The sequence below is a fragment of the Canis lupus genome, chromosome 14 (assembly GCF_011100685.1).
Source record: "Canis lupus familiaris isolate Mischka breed German Shepherd chromosome 14, alternate assembly UU_Cfam_GSD_1.0, whole genome shotgun sequence".
Lineage (NCBI taxonomy): Eukaryota > Metazoa > Chordata > Mammalia > Carnivora > Canidae > Canis > Canis lupus.
Genome location: NC_049235.1, coordinates 13,622,355 through 13,644,311, shown reverse-complemented (window position 1 = coordinate 13,644,311; position 21,957 = coordinate 13,622,355). Strand labels below are relative to the sequence as shown.

At 40.0% G+C, this 21,957-nt stretch overlaps 1 protein-coding gene across 1 annotated transcript in view; it reads left to right on the top strand.

Moving 5' to 3' along the window:
* The window catches only part of ABCB1 (ATP binding cassette subfamily B member 1), a 97,409-nt gene extending 75,890 nt beyond the window's left edge, over positions 1 to 21,519 (top strand). The window contains exons 21-27 of the mRNA NM_001003215.2: positions 4,654 to 4,754; positions 6,022 to 6,162; positions 9,813 to 9,969; positions 10,454 to 10,651; positions 17,044 to 17,250; positions 19,959 to 20,105; positions 20,917 to 21,519. Coding sequence (NP_001003215.2) covers positions 4,654 to 4,754; positions 6,022 to 6,162; positions 9,813 to 9,969; positions 10,454 to 10,651; positions 17,044 to 17,250; positions 19,959 to 20,105; positions 20,917 to 21,120 — 1,155 coding nt within the window. The 3' untranslated portion in view covers positions 21,121 to 21,519. The remainder of the gene's footprint in view (positions 1 to 4,653; positions 4,755 to 6,021; positions 6,163 to 9,812; positions 9,970 to 10,453; positions 10,652 to 17,043; positions 17,251 to 19,958; positions 20,106 to 20,916) is intronic.
* The last annotated feature ends 438 nt before the right edge of the window (positions 21,520 to 21,957 follow it).

Here is a 21,957-nt window from a genome sequence, read left to right as displayed (position 1 = left end):
CAAAACAAATACTGAGGCTACAGGCCAATGACTAATTTTATTAGGCTTTTCTAGTTTCAAACCATTGTCTTTACACTCTTCCTCTACATCCTCTACCCCCCATCCCCGCAAGCAGGCTGAAATCCATTCCTTTACTGAGGAGGGTTGCCCTATTTAATTACATATGATGTTATGATTAAGGGGATTAAAATATGGAAAAGTCCTAAAGGTATTTATTCTATAGGGGTTAAATTATTAGCACTCTTTCCTTTTTTATCATGCCTCCTGCTAGCATCTTAATTCTATTTAACTTTATCCTACTACTGCTATTGCCACTGCTACCACTACTTTTTTTTTTCTTTCTTCTCCTTCTCTTCTTGCATACTTGTCTATTTGTTGTTGTAGTTGTTGTTTTTTAAACAAATGCTTGTATGGCATTTACTGTGTTTCCTGGGTAAAGCTTTACTTCCTCATTGTAGCCTTGAAGGTAGGCTCTGTCATTAACTCTTTTTTCAGCTGAAGATGGGTAATGACCCCCGTGCTTTAGACTGATAAGCCTCAGAGTGGAGATCCAAAGCTGTGCCTCTGTGAAGACCCAGGGAAGTCTGCTAATGGCCAAACAAATCTGATATCACATAATTTTTGTCAATACAGAAATGGAAATTGTCAGAGTATGAGTGACCCCCAAAACTGGGTAGGGATACATTTATTAGTGGACCCTTCAAGGTTCCCAAGAGTCAGGGCACAGACCTAGGAAGCCCCTGTCAGGGAACCTGTTCTGTGACCAGTCACTTCATTTAATATTGTACTGTCTTGTTTTTTTCTTTTCCCACCTCTGCTGTTGGCTTTTCATATGAGAAGACAGAAAAATATAGGACAACATGTATAAAAAGAAAACGTAGTATCATCATTTCCTGAGGTGTTCAAAATGTACCAGAAAGGAGCCTTAGGTCATTTATTGGAAGAAAGTGATCAAGTTATAAGATATAGTTATAAGGTAATTCATTGCACACCATAGGTTATCACCTTTGAAGTGGTGCATCAGATTTAAGACTCTTGGAGTTGTATCACATGGGGCAAAGGAAAGGGTGCCGATGCACGTGGTTATGTGTGAATGTGGCAGGCTCACTGAGCAAATGTTGTAGGTGAGATAAATGCTCTGATTCAGTGGTGGTTCATGAGACAGGCTAATGCAGGTAGGGAAAGTGGAGGTTGCAGCATCATCCAGTCCATGTAATTTTGAAAATCAACTCCCAAAGCTCATCATTCCCAGGTTACCATTTATTGAGTATTTATTATATGCCAGCATCACAGAGGAGCTCTGTATGCATTTTCTCATTTGATATTCTTTTTTTTTTTTTTTCATTTGATATTCTTAATAACTCTTTTGGATTATGCCTGTTAGATGACAAAACCTGAGGTTCAGAGAAGTCAGGTAACCTGCCCAAATCACACAGCAATAATCTAACTGATCTCCCTACTTCCACTCCTTCCTTTCTTGTCCACCTGCTTTCTATATTCCTCTCACAGAAGCCACACTGATGTCTTACAAACACAAATAAGATCATGCTAACCAATTACCAACTTAAAACCCTCCAGTGGCTTCTGATCACACTTGGAATAAGATCAACTTTTTACCCTGGTTTATAAGATTCTTCATGACCCAGCCTCCCTAACAACTGTGAACTCATCTTTCTCTACTTTCTCCCATGCCTACCCCTCTCTGGCTTCATGGGCTTCCTTTTTCAGTTCCTGGAACATTCCATGCTGGCTCCCTCTGATTTTTCATGGCTGGTTCCTTTACATTATTCAGGTCTCAGCATTAATATTTCTTCAGAGAGGCTTTTCTTAAAACTTGAAATAATTTGTGACACTTCTCAGCACTTGAGGTTTCTTTACTATTTCTTTCTTTATTGATTCATGGTCTGTCTTCCCTACTAAGACATAAGCTTCATGGGGATAGGACTATGTCTGTGGATTTGCCTTTAAAGGAACAGAGCAGGCCCAGGATCCCAGAGCAGGATTGTGTGCTGTCAGCCTGCTCATGGCCCCTACCTTGCTTGTGCTCCATAGATTTCTGTCACATTATTATTGACTAATGAACATCTTAATAAAATAGATGATTTTTCCCTTTCAGAAAAAAGCCATAAGCAAACATCAGTTTATTTGGGGATAAAAAGAGAGGCACCAGGAGGGATTTTTTTTCTTTCTAGAAAAAAATATATGTTGCTTTCTTCAAAATTATTTAATTCATGATGGCTACTGAAGGAAACTCAATGCTATTTACTCTTTCCACATTAGAAATTCTCTTTCCTTGGAGTTTCTAGGTGACTCAGTCTGTTGAGCATCTGAGTCTTGGTTTGGGCTCAGGGGGTGATCTCATGGGTTCATATGATCTATGGCTCATGAGATGGAGCCACAAGTCGGGCTCTGTGCTGGGCAGGGAGTCAGATTGAGATTCTCTCTCTCCCTCTCCTTCTGCCCCTCCTCCTGCTCTCTCTCTCCCTGAAATAAGTAATAAATCTTATTTAAAGAAGTTCTATCTGCTCATAGTGGTTACTGAGTCTCTATTTAAAACTCTTGGAGAACATGAAGCTTTGAGAATACAGAGTACTAATTAAGCCTTTTCCTAATTGCTTCATTGTGAAGCAAGATAAAGATGATTGTGAAGTGATTACTGTATTGTTTTACTCACTACGTGAGGTCTGTGACTCATAAATTCACTTGTAGTGGGCTGTTGACACTCTCTATGAAGTGACCACATTTATAGACCAGTCAGAAACAAAACACACTTCTCTTAGAAAATGGTGCACAGAAAATCTTTCCTAGAAACCACATTGAAATTTACAGTAAAATCTGTTTTTAGCAGACATTGTTATAATTTGTTGAATTTCCTTACTAAAGCAAAAAAACCTTTCTGTTGGGAGCATTATCATTGAAAATATTTCTAACACGGGTCTGAACCAGGATTGTGTGGGGGTTTGATTGGAGGTGAATTTGTTCCTCTAACTTTATGTTTTCTGTACTTTTAGGATTTTCTAAAATGAATGTATATTATTTTCATAGTGTGTACAGATTTTTATGAAATATTTTAACATGAATTGAATCTGGATGTTTTTCTATCTTTGTCAGTAGTTTAGAGTAAATATAGTGTGATATTCTTGGCCTAATTGGGTCGGAGTGTAATATTTTTAACTTTACTTTTTAAATAAGTTTTTGTTTTTAAGTATATAATATTGTTTTTCTTTTTTTTTTTCTTTTTCTTCTAATAGCTCTTTGCGTTACTCTTTAAAACTGACTTATGTTGTATCAAATATTTGCTTTTCCCTTTGATGTTAGGTAATTTGTATAGGATTTAGTAAGGAATAAGTGAGGTTTCATGTTTATGATTTTTTAAGTCGTAAATCATTTAGCTCAGATTTTGATCTCAGTGTTATGAGATAGAGCCCCATGTCATGCTCCACAATGGGTGTAGAGTCTGCTTGAGATTCTCTCTTTCCCTCTACCCCTCTTTCTGCTCTTAAAAAAACAAATCAGCTCTGACCAGTGTACAGGCCAGAGAAAGGAAGAAAATCTTTGTAGAAGTATGATTTCTCTTAGTTATTGATTTATAATTTATAATTTAGTCACATGGCTGATACAGGCTGACATCTCATTTTGTACACTGGAGTTTTTCATGTTTTCCAGAATCTTTTACCCAGAATCCAAAAGGATGTATTTGTACTAATCACAAAGACTTGTTGGAAATTGCATTCAGTTAAAAAATAACTGAGTGACAAAAACTTTCTGGAAAATACATTGATAATATGTGCCAGGTTCCTTAAAGAGTAGTTTATTCCCTTTGACCTAGTAATTTCACTTTTAAGAACTTCTCTTAAGAAAATAATTTACTTTTGACAAAGGTTTATGTGTAAGGATGTCTATCATAGTATTATTATTTTTAATAGGAAGAGAATGGAAAACCTTGTTCAACAATAAAGGAGTGCTTTACTGGCTAAGATATGTGGCCTGTAAATAGCTCATTATTTAATGTATATTTAATGACCTTGGAAAATGCTCTTGATATTTGTCAAGGTAAAAAATACTGATGTAAAAGCCAAATAGAGACTTTGGTCCCAATTTTCTTATGTACGTATATGCTTAGAAAAAAAAAACAATTTGTAAGCTAATATATAAAATATATCTATATGTAGTTTTCTATTAGTTTTTTTTATCTTCTCAGTAAATCCCAAATATTCCTTAGTTGTCAAGAATGATAATTATAGAGAGAAAAACATAAACATCACATTTAAAATACATATAAAATAACTATAAACCTAAAATGCCATAGAAAAAAGATCACTGCGATGTAGATGTAAAATACTGAGCTCTCAGGTGAATTTTAGCCCTGTTTAAAAAAAAAAAAAGGCCCTGTAAAGCTATGCGGCTTTAGCTAACTATCCTGTCTTTTTAAGATTTAGCTTCTCTCTCTATAAAGAGGAAATTGAATTAGCCAATCTTCCTTCCAGATCTAAAATTTGATTTAATAAATTAGTCTCCTTATTCATGGTGAAGAAGCTCATAGGTCATAATAAATGAGTAATATATAATAATAAAATTAACTTTATTAATCTCTTTATGGACTTCATACTAATTACCACTATTCACTTTGTGCCTGGGGGCTCTTTGTTACAGATTGCTACAGAAGCCATCGAAAACTTCCGAACTGTTGTTTCTTTGACTCGGGAGCAGAAGTTTGAATACATGTATGCACAGAGTTTGCAAGTACCATACAGGTAATAACCACTGAAGAGTAGGAGGGGATTATGAGGAGGCTTATCCATCACCAGATTCGTTGTCAGAAAGGTTACTTTGGCCAGAAGATGGGGAACAAGCAGAGAAGCTATTAGAAGGGAACCAACCATGAAGCACTTGTAATTATCCAGGAGAGAAATCACAAGACCCTGACCTCTCCAAGGTAGAACCTGTAAGAGCAGTAACTGATGGGAAGCAGAGGGGAGAGGTTAGATAGAGAATGACTCTCTAATGCCAAGCTTGGGTAATGACCCTATTACTTGCTCTCAGTGGGGATGAGTTCTCTATGGAATATGAAATCAGATGTATCTGTGGGACCTGGGTGAGGAGGTGGTACTTCTTGAGGATGACTTTCCTTCCTCTCTTGAGGTTTTCTAGTGGAGAACTTTTGTATTTCCTTTAATGAACTTATCCGTGAGGGTTCTAAAAGTAAGCCCAACCTCTTTTTTTTTTTTTTTTTTAAGCCCAACCTCTTTGAATCTCAGTTTTTTATATGGTAAAAGGAGACCGCTGGATTTAATTGATGGATTTACAAACTTTTTTTAAAAATAATAGTAGAGCCTTTTTTTCTGAAGATGTCTTCATTTGAAATACAATATATGAAACAGATAGAAACAGAGTTGACATGGTTGGAGCAGAGGTGGGAGGCCCAGTGCCTACTCACCAGCCTGATCCCTCTACATCACCCAGTTAATGTGGCTCAGAAAACCCACCAATGTTACGCCTTATGAAGCCTTCTCTAAATCCCCCAGAGAGTTCAGGGCTTCCTCCTTTCTTTTCCTAACATGGTATTCATAGTGTTCCTTCATTGCATAATTATAGTCAACTTGACTGCTGGGTCCCCAAGGGCAAGAACACGACTGATTCTTCTGCATCATGCACCATGGTCCTTGCAGCTTGTAGATGTTGGGTAAATGTGTGTTGAATGAATGTTTACTCAAGAGTGCATATATTTTGTATGCCCAAAAGTGGGGAGAAAGGGAAGGCACTTGTATTTATATTAACCCCTAACAGGCTCTTCATGTTTTCCTCAGCTTATTTTAAGTTGCCCTAACACTTGGAGGTGTGGCTAATCCTCCATTAGGCAGTGTCCTAAATTTTCACAAGTAGAAAAATGAAGACCAAACTTATGTTTTTGGAAACTGAACTCATTATTGCCCACCATGCCCCACTGCTGATCTAGCACAGGTTATGTTTTAAGAACTGAGAAATCAAAGTCAAGTAAGTTTCGTAATGTCTTCTTTTCAGAAACTCTTTGAGGAAAGCACACATCTTCGGGGTCTCATTTTCTATCACCCAGGCAATGATGTATTTTTCCTATGCTGGCTGTTTCCGGTTTGGTGCCTACTTGGTGGCAAATGAGTTCATGAACTTTCAGGATGTTCTTTTGTGAGTATTGGGTACATCATAAATATTGGATGTTCTCTTGTAAATGTTGGCAATCGAACTCTAGAAATAAAACTGAGGTAAACATCTTCATGCCTGGATAGAAAACCTTACTGTAAGGTTCATGATTCTGGTTATTCCAAAGGTGGAATTTTTCCTGAGTCTCTGTGTAGTATCACTGAAGTAACCCCATTTCTTCTGGGGAATCAATGACTGGCCTCCTCCCCAGTGCTGACTCATACATTTGACCTTTCTGAATCTTTGGCTCAGTGATGGTAGTGATTCAGTAAGGGGTTTCCAGGAGGTTTTGGCATTTGGGAAGAAACCTAACCCTGCACCAACTGCCTGGTTCATTTTATTTTTATTTTACTTTTATTTTTCAAAGATTTTATTTATTTATTCATGAGAGACACAGAGAGAAAGAGAGGCAGAGACACAGGCAGAGGGAGAAGCAGACTCCATGCAGGGAGCACAACGTGGGACTCAGTCCCGGGTCTCCAGGGTCACGCCCTGGGCTGAAGGCGACGCTAAACCGCTGAGCCACCCGGGCTGCCCGCCTGGCTCCTTTTAAAGAAGTCTCTGAAAAGGGCAGCTAAAGGGCAGGTGTGCGACACTGAGTTTTGCAAGCCTTGGGAGATTCTAGGATAAATTTGTTTTCCTTGATACACAAAAAGAGCGATTAGAAGGTAAGAGCTGAAGAAATTCAGAAATGATAAAGGAAAAGCTAGATTAGGAGGATTTCTGCTCCATTGCTATGAACGCAAAAAATTATACTTCAGTCAGGGAAAGACAGACTTGAACTTAATTTTACTTCTGAAGTACTTAAATAAGCAGTTGGGTAGTGAAAAGTATGTATAATCTTTCTGAGCATCTAGATTTGGTGGTGAGTGAGAGTCTTCCCTTTGATAGCATACCATGATTAGTGATAGTAAAGTTTTACATTTAAATCAGAATCATTTAAGCCTGGTTAATATAAGGTGTTAGTATAATATTTTTGTTCTATCTAGACATTCCCTTGTGTATGCATTATAGTTTGCTCAGGATGACCTCAACAGAGGATTTAAAATTTCCACTTAATATCTCTGACAAATGATACACAGGAGCTATTTTTGACTTGAGCCAAAAGATCAAAACCAGGCATCACTGGCATTGGGGTTTTGATTAGATAATTATTTGATATATTGCTTTACTTCAAGATAAGGCATTGAATTGATTAAAATTGCTGACATGTGGGCATTTAGACTGGAAAAATCAATCTTCCACATAAAGAAAAGGAGATACCTTTCTGAAAGTAGTCCATTTTTAAAAGATCTCACAGGAACGAATGATGGCAAGCCTGAGATGAACCATTTGTATGATTTATTTAGAGTCCAAAGGAGAGGATGTGATGGACTCATAGTATTCTTCTGGGAAGGTTCCCAAATATTATCCTATTCCAGGCCCACTGTTTAACAAGGCATGTTGAAATAGCCAACTTATGGAAACAGCTCAAATGTCCATTGACTGATGCATGGATAAAGAAGGTGTGGCATATATGGAATATTACTCAGCCATAAAAAAGAATGAAATCTTGCCATTTGCAATGACATGGATGGAGACAGAATAATGCTAGGTGAAAAAAAAATTAGAGAAAGACAATTGCCATATGATTTCACTCATCTGTAGAATTTAAGAAACAAAACATGAACATGGCGGAGGGGAAGAAAGGCAGACCAAGAAACGACACTTAACTATAGAGAACAAATTGATGGTTACCAGAAGGGGGAAGGGGAGGGGATGGTGGAAATAGGTGATGGGGATTAGGGAGGCACTTGTGATGAGCTTTGAGTGTTGTATGAAAGTGTTGAATCACTATATATTCTACACTCAAAACTACTACTACACTATATGTTAACTCCCTAGAATTTAAATAAAAACTTGGAACTTAAAAAATAATAATAAAAGTAAAAAATACATAAAAATAAAATAATAAAAAGACATATTGAGAAATCTGTCCAGAGGAGGGCAGCTGGTGTGTTGAGAGAGAAAGGAGTTCCCAATGAAGCAAAGGGCCTTTTTAACAACATTCCAGTTAAGGGCTGAATTATGTAAAAGGATGTACATTTTTCTTCTATTTGAAAAAGAACTTTTTAACAATAGGCTTAGTCAAAGTTGCTACTTCCTGAAACAAAGGATGGAAGTCAACTTAGGAAAAGTGCCCAAGGAACAAATATTGAGAGCTGGACTTCTTGATAGCCTGTAGAACCCTTCCCAGCTTTAAGCCTCTATGATTCCCATGGCATAGGTTAAACATGTGGATGCATTTTGAGAGAAGCATATCTGTCTCTATAAGGAACTCACTCTGGGACACCTGGGTGGCTCAGCGGTTGAGTGCCTGCCTTCAGCCAGGGCATGATCCTGGAGTCCCGGATCGAGTCCCACAGAGGGCTCCCTGCACGGAGCCTGCTTCTTTCTCTGCCTATGTCTCTGCCTCTCTCTGTGTGTCTCTCATGAATAAATAAATAAACTCTTTAAAAAAAAAAAAAAAAGAAACTCACTCTTTGCTGTACAGCTCACATGTTTTCCAAGAATCCAATGTAATTTCAGCACTATATCTGTTATTTTTAATAGTTGACATGCAATATTACATTAGTTTCAGGTGTGCAACATGATTCAGCTTCTCTATATATTATGCTATGCTCACAGCAAGTTCAACTATCATCCCTTACCATACAATGCTATTATAATATTGACTGGATTCCCTATGCTGTACCTTTTATTCTCATGACTTATTCATCCCATAACTGGAAACCTGCCTCTCCCACTACCCTTCACCCATTTTGCTCACCCTCCTCTCACCCACTTCCCCTCTGGCAACCATCAGTCTCTTCTCTGATTTATAGGTCGTCTTCTGCTTTTTATTTATTCATTTATATTTTTCGATTCCACACAAGTGAAATCATAGGGTGTTTGTCTTTTTCAGTCTGACTTATTCCACTTATAATAATATCCTCTAGGTCTATCCACGTTGTCACAAATGCCTACATCCGTTATTGATGGCCACAATCACACTACATAACAACTAACCACTGAACCCCAGTGACATACAATAACAAACATTCCTATTTGCCCACAAGTCTATGGGTCAGGTGGATGGGTCTGCTGATCTGGGTTAGACCTAGCAGATCTCAGCGAGGCTCACTCATATGTGCAGGGGACTAAAAGCTAGTTGGCAGGGCCCACACAGCTTGACTCCCTCTGTGCCTTGTCTGCTAGCAGGCTAGCTGGGCTTATGGTAGTCGGCAGAGAGAGAAGCACACAGGCCCCTGAGTGATAGGCTTAGGACTGGCAACCATCACTACCACCACATCCTGTTGGGCAAAGCAAGTCACAGGCCAACCCAGATTCAAAAGTTAGGAAAACTAATTCCTCTTCTTAAAGGGGGAGCTGCAAAGTCACATTACTAGAAGGTGAGGATACAGAGACAGATGAAAAATGGGGCCATCTTACAATATGTTACACTGAGGTGAACTTTATGAGGAAAAGTGTTTATTTGTTTTGTTTTATTTTTTAACTTCTGTTTTTAATTGAGGCAATGCTCTCTAGCTGTAGAACTGTCCGCTGTCTAGCATTATAATCTTAACTCTATGCATGCTTTGTCTTTGTTTTTGCAGGGTATTCTCAGCTATTGTCTTTGGTGCCATGGCAGTGGGGCAGGTCAGTTCATTTGCTCCTGACTATGCCAAAGCCAAAGTATCAGCAGCCCACGTCATCATGATCATTGAAAAAAGCCCTCTGATTGACAGCTACAGCCCTCACGGCCTCAAGCCAGTGAGTTTGATGTTTTGATGATATGATATATTCCTAACTGATAAGTACAAGTACTCTAAGAGGAAATTTAATAAAACTTGTGGCTTTTTTTTATTTGCTGGTAATAAAAAGAAACTTTCTAGATCATGAGATCATTTTAATAAATGCTAATAATGTACATTTACATCCCATACTTTTGTAGAACAAGGCTACAGGGAGATAGAAATACTGCCCAATTTATAAGCAAATCTTGTTAATTAGATTTTATTATATGTAGGTCACTGTATTCTTGGGGAACATATTTGAGTTAGCTCATTTCTATTAACAATACGTGCTATAAAAACACTGACTCTTAGATCTTATTTACTGCACTCTGGCAGTTACAAATGCAGCCTAATTGTAATACAAGTTCACTGTCTTTTGACACCTGGTAGTAGAGGGGGTTTGCTATACAAAACTTTGGGGATTGTAATAATCATTTTTATTGTTACTGTTCTGATTTTAGAATACGTTGGAAGGAAATGTGACATTTAATGAGGTCGTGTTCAACTATCCCACTCGACCAGACATCCCCGTGCTCCAGGGGCTGAGCCTCGAGGTGAAGAAGGGCCAGACGCTGGCCCTCGTAGGTAGCAGTGGCTGTGGGAAGAGCACAGTTGTTCAGCTCCTAGAGCGCTTCTATGACCCCTTGGCTGGTTCAGTGGTGAGCACACTTTCTTACCTCATTTTAAGTTTTTCATCATGTAAATGCCTGGATGTATTTAATTCTTGACTATAAGCCACAGTTTTTCCAACCTTGAAATAACAGTCTCACGGAAATTCTGACATCCTAGATCAGGGCTCTAAGCTATGTCTGCGGCCAGAGGCAGCTTCTCAGGCCTCTCTCTCAAACTTCCCCTCCACCCTCCTTTGCCAGCAGCCTGTTATCATCTGTCTCCTGAGGCAGGGCTGGAAGGGGAAGTGGAGACTGAATGCAGGCTATCTAGGAGATCAAAGGTGAAAGAAAGAATAACAAGAACAGCAGGTTGAGCGGGGTAGCAGAGTCCAGGGGAGGGGTTTGAGAAGGGGAAATCTGGAACATTTTTATGACAAAGGATAAGATAAAATCATTGAGAGGGTATTGAAACACCTCCTAAGGAAAGAAAACAACAACAACAGTGAGATCAACAGATTTGGGAAGCAGATAAAGAATATAGAGGGATTCCCTTTTCTTTCCTGAACTAAAAGAATAAATGGTCACATTTATTAATTTAGCACTCAATAGTCATTTACTGAGTGCCTGTCAGGGACTATCTTAGGTACTGGGGATGAGATAGGAGTCATGAAGGGAGCTGTGAAATGACTACAATGGAGAATAGGAAAAGAATCAAATTAGGAAGGAATAGAAATGTTTATTATATGGGTATTTAGTTGTTGGTTGTTCTATGAAGTGCTATTAAAAAAAAAATTAACAACAAGGGTGCCTGGGTGGCTCAGTCAGGTAAGCATCTGACTTTTGATTTTGGTGCAGGTCATGATCTCAGATCATAAGATCAAGCCCCACATCAGGCTCTGTACTGGGCATGGAGCCTGCTTAAGATTCTCTCTCTCCCTCTCCCTCTGCCCCTTCCCCACTCCTCCCTTTCAAAAAAAAAAAAAAATTAATGACTAGAATGGTGTGAGCACTGACCAAACAGAATGGATACCTGCTCTGTACATATTGATGCCCCAGTTCCACATGGAATCCACTTGAATTAATGACCATTGTGAAAATAGACTTACAACCTGTAGTCCAGAGCTCTTTGAAAATTCAGTCATGCTGGGGCAGCTAAGCATCTGCCTTCAGCTCAGGTCATGAACTCGGGGTCCTAGGATCAAGCCGCATATCCAGCTCCCTACTCACTAGGGAGTCTGCTTCTCTCTCTCTCTCTCTCCCCCTGCCCCTCCACCCTGCTTGTGTTCTCTCTCTTGCTTACTCTCTCTCAAATAAATAAAAAAAATCTTTAAAAAAATTAAATTCACTCATGCTTACTCATAGATATTTTTTATTGTATTCTACTCAGTCTGTTTCTTAACACCTACATAAGCTCTGTCCTTTATTTTTACTTTCTTGTTTTATATTTTCTTTTCTTTTTTTTTTTTTAACTTTCATTTATTTATGATAGTCACAGAGAGAGAGAGAGAGGCAGAGACACAGGCAGAGGGAGAAGCAGGCTCCATGCACCGGGAGCCTGATGTGGGATTCGATCCCGGGTCTCCAGGATCGCGCCCTGGGCCAAAGGCAGGCGCCAAACCGCTGCGCCACCCAGGGATCCCTTGTTTTATATTTTCTGTTCTGATTTTATGCTTCAATTTTGCTATTAAAGTTTGAACAGAGGACTCTAAAGGTAGAGACAAAGGAAGCAATTACAGAAGGAAATGTTAGCTCTCAGACACTGATTATGGCCCCTAATAGGTGTTGAGTAAGCAGTGTATTAAATGTTGATCTTTAATGAATTATAGGTTATGTCTGCACTCAAAGACTCTAACTGAGGAGATGGGACATATACTTCCATGAGTTCTATAAAGGAAGGTAGACCTACAGATGGCTCTTAAGGGATGAGTAGAGCTGGTTGCATGAGGGTGAGAGTGAGCATGCAAGATATCATTTGATGAAAGAGATAATGTGAGCTGTGCTTGATAAGTTATTTGCTCCCAATGTCCATATAACCTCTTTTTGTCTGAAATAGCAGATTTAATGAAAGTTGTGATTTTCACACTTTTAAATTATGACCCATTTAGGAAGAGCAAAAAAAAAGAAAAAAAACTCATGGCCTCCCCATTGTACTCATACTCACATGTGTTAGTTTAGTACTGCTACTAAAGAGAATTAGCCTACACCTTCCAGATTTTGCACAGTGCATCTCTCTGGTAGAACCACAATTACTTCCAGAACCAGAAGGGAGTCTGGGAAATAGTTTTTAGCCTTCCACTCCGGTCATATATGGAAGGGTATACACAGAAGAATATGGAAATGAATGCTGAGTGCACAGGGCAAAAACCATCTCAAGACAACACTTAAAATACATGGGAAACAAAGTGTCCTTATCTATTGTAGGAACACTATTGTCTGCTCCTGTACATTTGTGCTAGAGCTTTGAAGTCCTGCCAAGTGGTGCACAGTAGCCAAAATTCTTAGCCAAGTGTCCTCAAGAAACACTAATATGTGTGCCAAGTTTTGTTCATAAATATCAATGAGTAACCCTTAAGAACTCAGTTAGTAGGTGACTTATAATTAGTTCTCACTGTCATGTAAAATATGAGTGTGGATTTGAGCATGATTGCTCATAAGAACCGCAAAAGGATGTGATCCTACAGTCAGGAAATCCTCATGATCATCAGTGGGCCTTGAATTGTACTTTGTGAAATAGTGACCAGAGGTGTGATTCTCAAAATGATGTGTATCAGAAGGGCTTACAGAGCTACTAAAGAACACAGCCACCCTGGCTCATTCCAATCAGTCGGCCTATTAATTTTTACAATTTTCCTAGGTGATTCAGATGCCAACTATCATTTCAGAACCACTGAAATGATAAATTGGAAAGATGTAGATTAAATTGTGGAGAGTCTTGAAAAATGAAGCTACTGAATTGTACAGAGTGGGTACTTCAAGTTTTGTGGGGCGTGCAGGTTATACATTTTTAGAGACTTGACTTAAAAGAATACGAAGAAATTAGGTACAAAAGTGAATATTTACTTCTAATAAAACAAATCACAACAAAATATTGAAAACGTAAAGATTCAAGTCCCTTTTCTCATTTAATTACTTAAGAAAGAGAGAGACAGCATGAGCGAGTGCGCCATGAGTGGAGGGAGGGAAAGCAGACCTTCCCCCTGAGCAGGGAGCCTGACAGGGGCTCCCTCCCAGGATCCCAGGATCTCAGTTAGAGCTGAAGGTAGACGCTTAACTAACTGAGGCACTCAGGTGCCCCTCAGGTCTCTTTCCTCCTTAAGCAGATACATAAAATCACCTAGAAGAGCTTCCTGACTGCAGCCTGTGCCCCCCACTTTCCCCCCACTCAGAACACAGTTCAGCAGCCAGCAGTCACCTGCAATTCAGGACCCTTGAAGATGAACTTCATTAACATCACTGTTAAATCGCTTCTGGTCTGAGTCTTCTCCCATCTATCACATGCACCATTGGCAGAAGCCTGTGGTCATAGTCTGGTTATTACCTGGCGGGCACTTGAGCTAAGTGGGGCCTTCCTCTGTGAGGGAGGATACAGAATGTCTTTCAATGATAAGGTGTGTGTGTTACCAAAACCCACCCTGTAGTGTACACATTCAATCCCAGCTACCCTAGTTACTGTGTGATCTTGTGCAAATTACTTACTTCTGCTCATCTTTTTATTTTTTTTTTTATTTTTTTTTTTTTTTAAATTTTTTTAAACTTTTATTTATTTATGATAGTCACAGAGAGAGAGAGAGAGGCAGAGACACAGGCAGAGGGAGAAGCAGGCTCCATGCACTGGGAGCCCGACGTGGGATTCGATCCCGGGTCTCCAGGATCGTGCCCCGGGCCAAAGGCAGGCGCCAAACCGCTGCGCCACCCAGGGATCCCTGCTCATCTTTTTAATCTGCAAAATGGAGATTAAAACCACGCCTGCCCCAGGGGCACCTGGGTGACTCCATTAGTTAAGCTCCTGGCTCTTGGTTTTGGCTCAGGTCAGGATCTCCTGGGTTGTGAGATGGAGCCCTACGGTCAGACTCTGAGGTCAGCACGGACTTGGCTTGGGTTTCTCTCCCTCTGCCCCTCTGCCCACTCACTACACACTCTCTCTCAAATAAATAAATAAATCTTAAAAAAGAAAGCAAAACCATACTACCTCACTAGGGCTGTTGTGAAGATCAAACAAGAAAATGCATGAGACATGCTTATCACAGGACTTACAGTCAGTGCTCACTAATTTATCTATAATCATGATTTCAGAGTAAATACATATAACAGAGTAGTACATATTTAACATATGATTGTGCTTATGAAGGAAGCAGCACATTTAACAATCTAGAATAGAGATAGCTGGCCATTTAACCTGATTTTACCTTATTATTACCAGTGTGTTTACTTTCCTAGTTAAGTTTTATGTAGGCCAGTATCTTTGGAACAGTGTTTTCTGAATCCTCAAAGTTCCTTGGTCTTCCCTCAGACCATCACTCATGCCTCAGCCCAAGAACCTCTGCACTGGTCTTTATCACATTTGGGTTTCTAAACCTGTTTTCTCTATAGAGAGGATGCTTCAGCTAACACAGGTTTTAAGTATTTGCAATTCCAGCATATCATGTGGGAATGATGAGGGCCAAGAGTGTTACCATATACAGCGTGATAGAGAGAAACTCCTTAAAACCTGATGGGATGACTCAAATTTGCCTAATTAGATTAGTTTGGCAGTATCTGTTTCCCTCCCAGGAGCATAAGCTTAGAAAAAATTAAGCTACTCCTTTCCTGAAACTTCCATTTCTCAAGTACAGTGTTCCATTTAACAGGATCTGCTGTTTTGCCACATCTTTGTATGATTTTTACTGCCTCTCTCCACCCTCTACTTCCCACCTTCACTTAACACTATAAGGATGCCTGCAACATAGATGCTGGAAGAGTCTCCATGGCAACTGGGCTCGGTACTAATAAGGTCATGGCTGTGTTTTCTATCCCTGCACTTGGCAGCTTCACAAACAGAAGCCGCGTTCCTGCAGCAAAGACTATACCTTACCCCTGGCCAGCTGTCTCCCAGGGGCACCAAGCCAGGCACATGGGATCCAAAGAGTATATATAGCTCAGTAGACACTCACCAGCACGATGGGAAAAGCCTGCATCTGAGTCACTTGCTTCTTTGGAGGGGATGAACTAGCTCTCTCACTTGAATACCAGAGTTCTCTTGCAAAGTAGATCTTTTGGGCAGACCTATGTGGATCAGAGCAAGGCTGTAAGGGGCACTGCCTAGGCTCTTGCACGGTAACCTAGAGAGCCAGGTCACTGGAGAAGAGGCAGTTTCTCCTTCCTACTCCTTTGGCCCAACATTGTAGATGTCTGTCCAACATTTCATCTTCTCAGCCTGCATCCGTCCACTGTAGTTTCAGTTACAGCCACACAGAGTTAACCAATCTCTGACAGTCTTGAAGCACTGTGCTGAGTGGGGTCTAGATGAAATCTCATTCAATTCTCAATTCTATGAGTTTAGGAATTATTATCATAATTCTCATTTTATCCACAAAGTAGCTGTCAGAGAAATTAGCTCATTTTCCCAAGACCAACAACTACTTAGAGATACAGCAGCCATCTTATTTCTATTCCGTTTAACTGCTACATCCCATTCTTCTAAAACCTGATTCTTAGAAACCTGACCTGCAGACCTCTCATGTGCTCACAGTAATTACTGATTTCTAATCTTAGCTAATTTTCTTGTGAAAAACTGATACATAAGAATAAGGATGCTAGCAAATTTAATGCCATAAAACAACACAAACTTACTATCCTACAAATTCTGGAAGTCATATATCTAGAATAGATTTCATCAGGCCAAAATCAAAATGTCACCAGGGCTGTGTTCCCTCTGGAGGCTTGAGGGGACTGTTTTCTAACTCCTGGCCCCTTCCTCGATCTTCAAAGGCAACAATGACTAAATGAGGCTTTGCCATATTGCACAGCTGTAAGTGTCCTGCCTCTGTTTTGCACAGCTAAGGACCCTCATGAGTACATTGGGCCTGCCTGGATAATCCCAGATCATCTTCTTATTTTGAGATCAGCTGATGAACAACCTTACACCTTAATTCCCTTTTGCCATGTGACATTATATTCTCAGAGGTTTCATGAGTTAGAACGTGGATATCTTGGGGGGTGAGGGGCATGATCCTACTTACCACAGCACATAGCGAAACCAGGGTTAAAGCAGAAGAAACGTGACAACTTATCAGAGCATACAATTATGACCTTGTTCAGTTAACTTTGACAATCCAAACTCAACAACAACAAAAATATTGTCCCATGGTAACCTGACAATTTTAGTGTATGAAATAATGACAGTGATTTTGCTAAGTTAAAAATGTGCTGGTCATGAGTCACCCATGAATTCTCGTTTTCAGCTAATTGATGGCAAAGAGATAAAGCACCTGAATGTCCAGTGGCTCCGAGCACACCTGGGCATCGTGTCTCAGGAGCCCATCCTGTTTGACTGCAGCATTGCCGAGAACATTGCCTATGGAGACAACAGCCGGGTCGTATCACATGAAGAGATTATGCAGGCAGCCAAGGAGGCCAACATACACCACTTCATCGAGACACTCCCTGAGGTAAGTCTTTCTCCAAAATAGGAGCCCAGGAGCCTGTGGCAACCTCCCTGGCCTACACTTTGATTTCTAAAAGGCAGGTTTTCCAAACTTGAAGAGAAGTGAGCGACCAGAATACACACCTGTGCACAACATCTTGCCAAACTTCCTAAAAAAAAAAAAAAAAAAATCTTGCCAAACTTCCTATGCCCATTTGATACTATGCTTGCCTGACCACCTGACTGGCTCTTCCTGTGAGCAAGCCTGATGGAAAAGCATGTGGTTGCAGGAAGCCTTTCCCTCTGAGCCCAAGTACAGGCTCTGTAGAAGTAGGCATAGCCGCCTACCCTCATTCCTCTCCCGACCTTCCTTCTGCCTCTTTGCTGCTCTCTCCCAAGCTGCAAGCCTACCTCTGTGTTGGGCCAGGCTGGGGAGCTGAACCCATGTCAAAAAGAAGGCTCTCCCTGAATAGAGCTGAGCCCTGGGAATAACTGTGGTATCATGTAATCCCTCAATCCCTCATCTTTGCACATTTCATGGCCTCCAAGCTCTTATAGGATTGATTGCCGAAAACTTCCTTGGGGCTCTCTGAGCTATTGTCCTTGGATGCCCTCTGAATTCTTCCCAGGAAGTTAAAAGGAACCCTACCCTCCCTAAAGCCCTCCCTTTAGATCCTGTGTTTTGAAGTCACCTTGAACTGGCTTGTCTACACCATGTCCCATCACCACTAGTTACTTATAAGGAATCACCCCTAAAGAATAAAGCTCAGTAGCCTCAAACCAGTAGGGAAGGCAATTTCCTTATGTGTAAGGATGGCAATACCAACTGGCCCTAACTCTTTCCCAAACTTCCTTTTTCTGAGGCTCTTCTTCTGATAACTGCAGCCCCCACATCACAGACCCCCAAGAAGAGGATTGTCCCTTTCCCCTCCTTTCAACCTTCTTGCCCAGCTGTGGGATAACCGGTCTTTCCCAAGGCTAGAAAACTTGAAAGACATAGCTTCAATCCCCTTTACTAATGATCTCAAAATATGGGCATGAACCATCACATTAGAACCAGCTAAATCAGAAGTGTTGGAGGTAGAGTCTAGCAATCTGTGTTTCAATAGCCCAGATACCAGGCTACAGTTTGAGAACCACTGGGCTGGAGGTTAACAGAGACAAACACAGAGAGTAAATATTAGCTTCTCATTAAATATACTCCTCTGGCATTCATTTGTCTACCACAAGGACCCAGCCCTTCTGGGCTCCTGGTCTCTGTCACACAAAGCACACCTATAGACATCATGATTCTTTTCCTCAATGTCTAGATGTGGAAACAGAAGGCAGAGCCCATTGAGTCCTGTTCTCTGCCCAAGGACCCACTTCTTTACCTGAGCAATTCCTACTAGGATTTCCCTCACCCCAAAGGAGGCTAGTCTGGTGACCCACTTCCTTCAACAGCTCTGCCTTTACCTGCTGCAACAGGATCAGATTGTCTCGGGGATCCCTACACTTATGTGGAACACACGTCAGTGTTCCTGCCTTCTGAGGGACCTGCAGCCCCGGGGCGGGCGGGGGGCGGGGTGGGGGTGGGGGAACCAGTGGAAAGCATCTGCTGGAAACTCAGGTGAGATCCTCGGACTTTGCCTGCAGGTAGACATCTCGGTCTGAGTGCCACTGAACTAGGGTGACAGATATAGCAAATAAAAATAGCCAATCCTATATAGAACATGAATTTTTAAGTCAAACCCTGATTGTCAGAATCAGATATACTTCCAATCTGGCAAGAGCCTGTAAATTATGATAGTCTTGTTTTCTAGGTTACATATGCTGTCGTGTCTTGTTCCTGCTCTCTTCTACATAACCTTTTAACTCGTGTATCATCCTGTTGAGTAGTAAATGACAATTGTCTACTGTGGGAAACAATATGTGAAGAACTTTGGGAGAACTCTAAAATAAAAAAAATTAAAAAGATATTTTAGCTTTTAAAGTTAAGGATCAGAATGGAATTCATTAGCAGCCATTAAAATTATTGAAATGTTAGACATAGTTTTATAAAAACAGGTAAGATTAGCATCCCAAGAAGTTCTTCCCTTCCTGACTTTCGTGCAGAGAGCACCACCTGCTGGTTATAAGTAAAATGAACTTCATTTATTTTTTGCATTGCCTGTTTGAAGTCTGATTTCTTTCCTGGAACCAATCTTTGTCCCAAATATAATGAAACCAGGAGCCTGGAAGAGACTAACATTGTAACAGTAGTCTTCCTCATAAAGATATTGACTTGTTTACACTGAAACATGGCCTCTTATGCCCAAATGTCTATTTTCTCCCTTTTTTCTTCTTTTTTTTTTTTTCAATTTTTAGAAAAAAAAATTTTTTTTTTATTTGAGAGAGAGCGAGAGTGAGCACTGGAGAGCAGAGGCAGAGGGAGAGAAAGAATCAGACTCCTCACTGAGCAGGAAGCCAGACATGGGGATCAGTCCCAGGACCCTGGGATCATGACCTGAGCTAAAGGCAGACAGTTAACCGACTGAGCAACCAGGCGCCCTCCAAATGTCTGTTTTCAAGAAGAGAAGTCAAACCTGCCATGCAGAGCTATTTTTTTGATGTTTAATCCTCTGTGAACCCATTCTTAGCTTCTGAACCTAAACTTTTTTGTGTGTTTATGAATGTGATTATCCTGTTTTCTGTGAGCACACTCTTTTTTTAGGTTATCAGTTCTCCATTTCAATAACAAAACCCTATTCACAGAAATACAACACCAGAGTAGGAGACAAAGGAACCCAGCTCTCTGGTGGCCAGAAACAGCGCATTGCCATAGCTCGCGCTCTTGTTAGACAGCCTCATATTTTGCTTTTGGATGAAGCTACATCAGCTCTGGATACAGAAAGTGAAAAGGTAAGAATTTAAATTGGATTCAGTATGCTTGAATCGGTTGTCCTTGAAAGGTTTAAATAAATGCTTCGGTCTTTCACGGAAGAGAACAAAATTCAGTCCAGATATGTTGATTGTTACTTACGTCAGTGTTCAACAGAATGTAGACCCTTTCTGTAGCTGTTATTCAAGAGAACTAAGACAAAATAAGGGAAATTAGTCTTATAGCACTTAGGCTCCAAAAAATAGCCCGGATCACCTTATATTGACCAAAGATGCTGTGTTAAGGAGGTCACTTTCCCATTCTACTGGTGGTATCTCCTCAGCAACTATATAAAAAAACAAGAGCTTAATATACTGTAAAAGATGACTGTACCCTAAGATAAATATTAGTAATCATTTTCAGTTTGAGCAAAAAGTTCACTATTCGAGTATCTGAAAGACAAATTAATTCTGAGCTATACCCTGTCTTAAAAATACCAAATTCAAGGAGGCTGTGTTCAGCTTGTGCTCACTCTCCTTGAATTTGCTGTAAAGCTGGACTGAAGGGTGGCCCTGGAGGTGTTCTGTGGGTGGGCACAGCAGTAAATGTTTTTAAATGATTGAACAGACTGTGTTTATTGTCATAACTTTGAGAACAGATGACCTCTGTCTCAGAACTAATCCAGACTACGATTCACTTATCTCCTGTTATGACAGATTCCTTGCTTTGTCAATTCTGTTGTATTTCACTGATACCATCCTTAAAGAAGGGAGGATGATTATGAGCCTTATTATGGAGGAGGAAAGGAGAGGACTGTTTTTATCAGAATTAATTTATGTGGTTATTGGTCAGGTTGTCCAAGAAGCCCTGGACAAAGCCAGAGAAGGCCGCACCTGCATTGTGATCGCCCACCGCTTGTCCACCATCCAGAATGCAGATTTAATAGTGGTGTTTCAGAATGGCAAAGTCAAGGAGCATGGCACACATCAACAGCTGCTGGCTCAGAAAGGCATCTATTTTTCCATGGTCAGTGTCCAGGCTGGAGCAAAGCGCTAGTGAACTGTGGCCATATGAGCTGTTAAATATTTTTTAATATTTGTGTTAAAACATGGCATTTAATCAAAGTTAAAAGGTGAGCACTTACTGGAAAAACTATGTAGAACTACCTGTTTAACATTTCTTGCTGCAACTGAAGATCATTCCACCAAGTTCAGAGTCTTCAGATTTTATAATTAAAGGAACCAAAAGAAACATTATCTGATGGAATAAAATACTGGTGTTAATTGCATTATAAAATTATAGAGTAATTCAAAGTAGATTTTGTTAATAAATTGTATAATTTTTGTTTATATTTTATTTGTAACTTACTGCTTTGCTGAAAGATTATAGAAGTGGTAAAAAGTACTGAATGTTTGAATAAAGTGCTAGCTATAATAAAACTAAACTTTTATATGACGAGAGTCCTCTTGTCTAAAATGCCTATATCATCTCTCAAATGAAATATTAAAGATTACTAATGTATTTTTTTTAAAAAAAGCCTTCTTTAAAAACTCCCATTAATTTTTGTGAAAATGGTTAAATAGTGTAAATAATTCCCATTGTATATGTTTTTTCACAGTGGGTCCTAAGGAACCACCAGCCCTCATTCTCTGTGGACTTGATCCTGCTGGTTCTTGTGTTTCTACATTATGACGGCTCTCAAACCAACTACACATATCAATGCAGAATTTTAGGGGTGGGAGGGTGGCACAGGATATACAGGGTATAGCATATACTCTGCTATATGTCAAATATTTTGCGTTGCTCTTATAAAGGGCTCTTACAGGATCTTAATATTTCTGCACTTTAAAAAATATAATAACTCTTTTTCTGTTTTGATAATGAATCACTTTT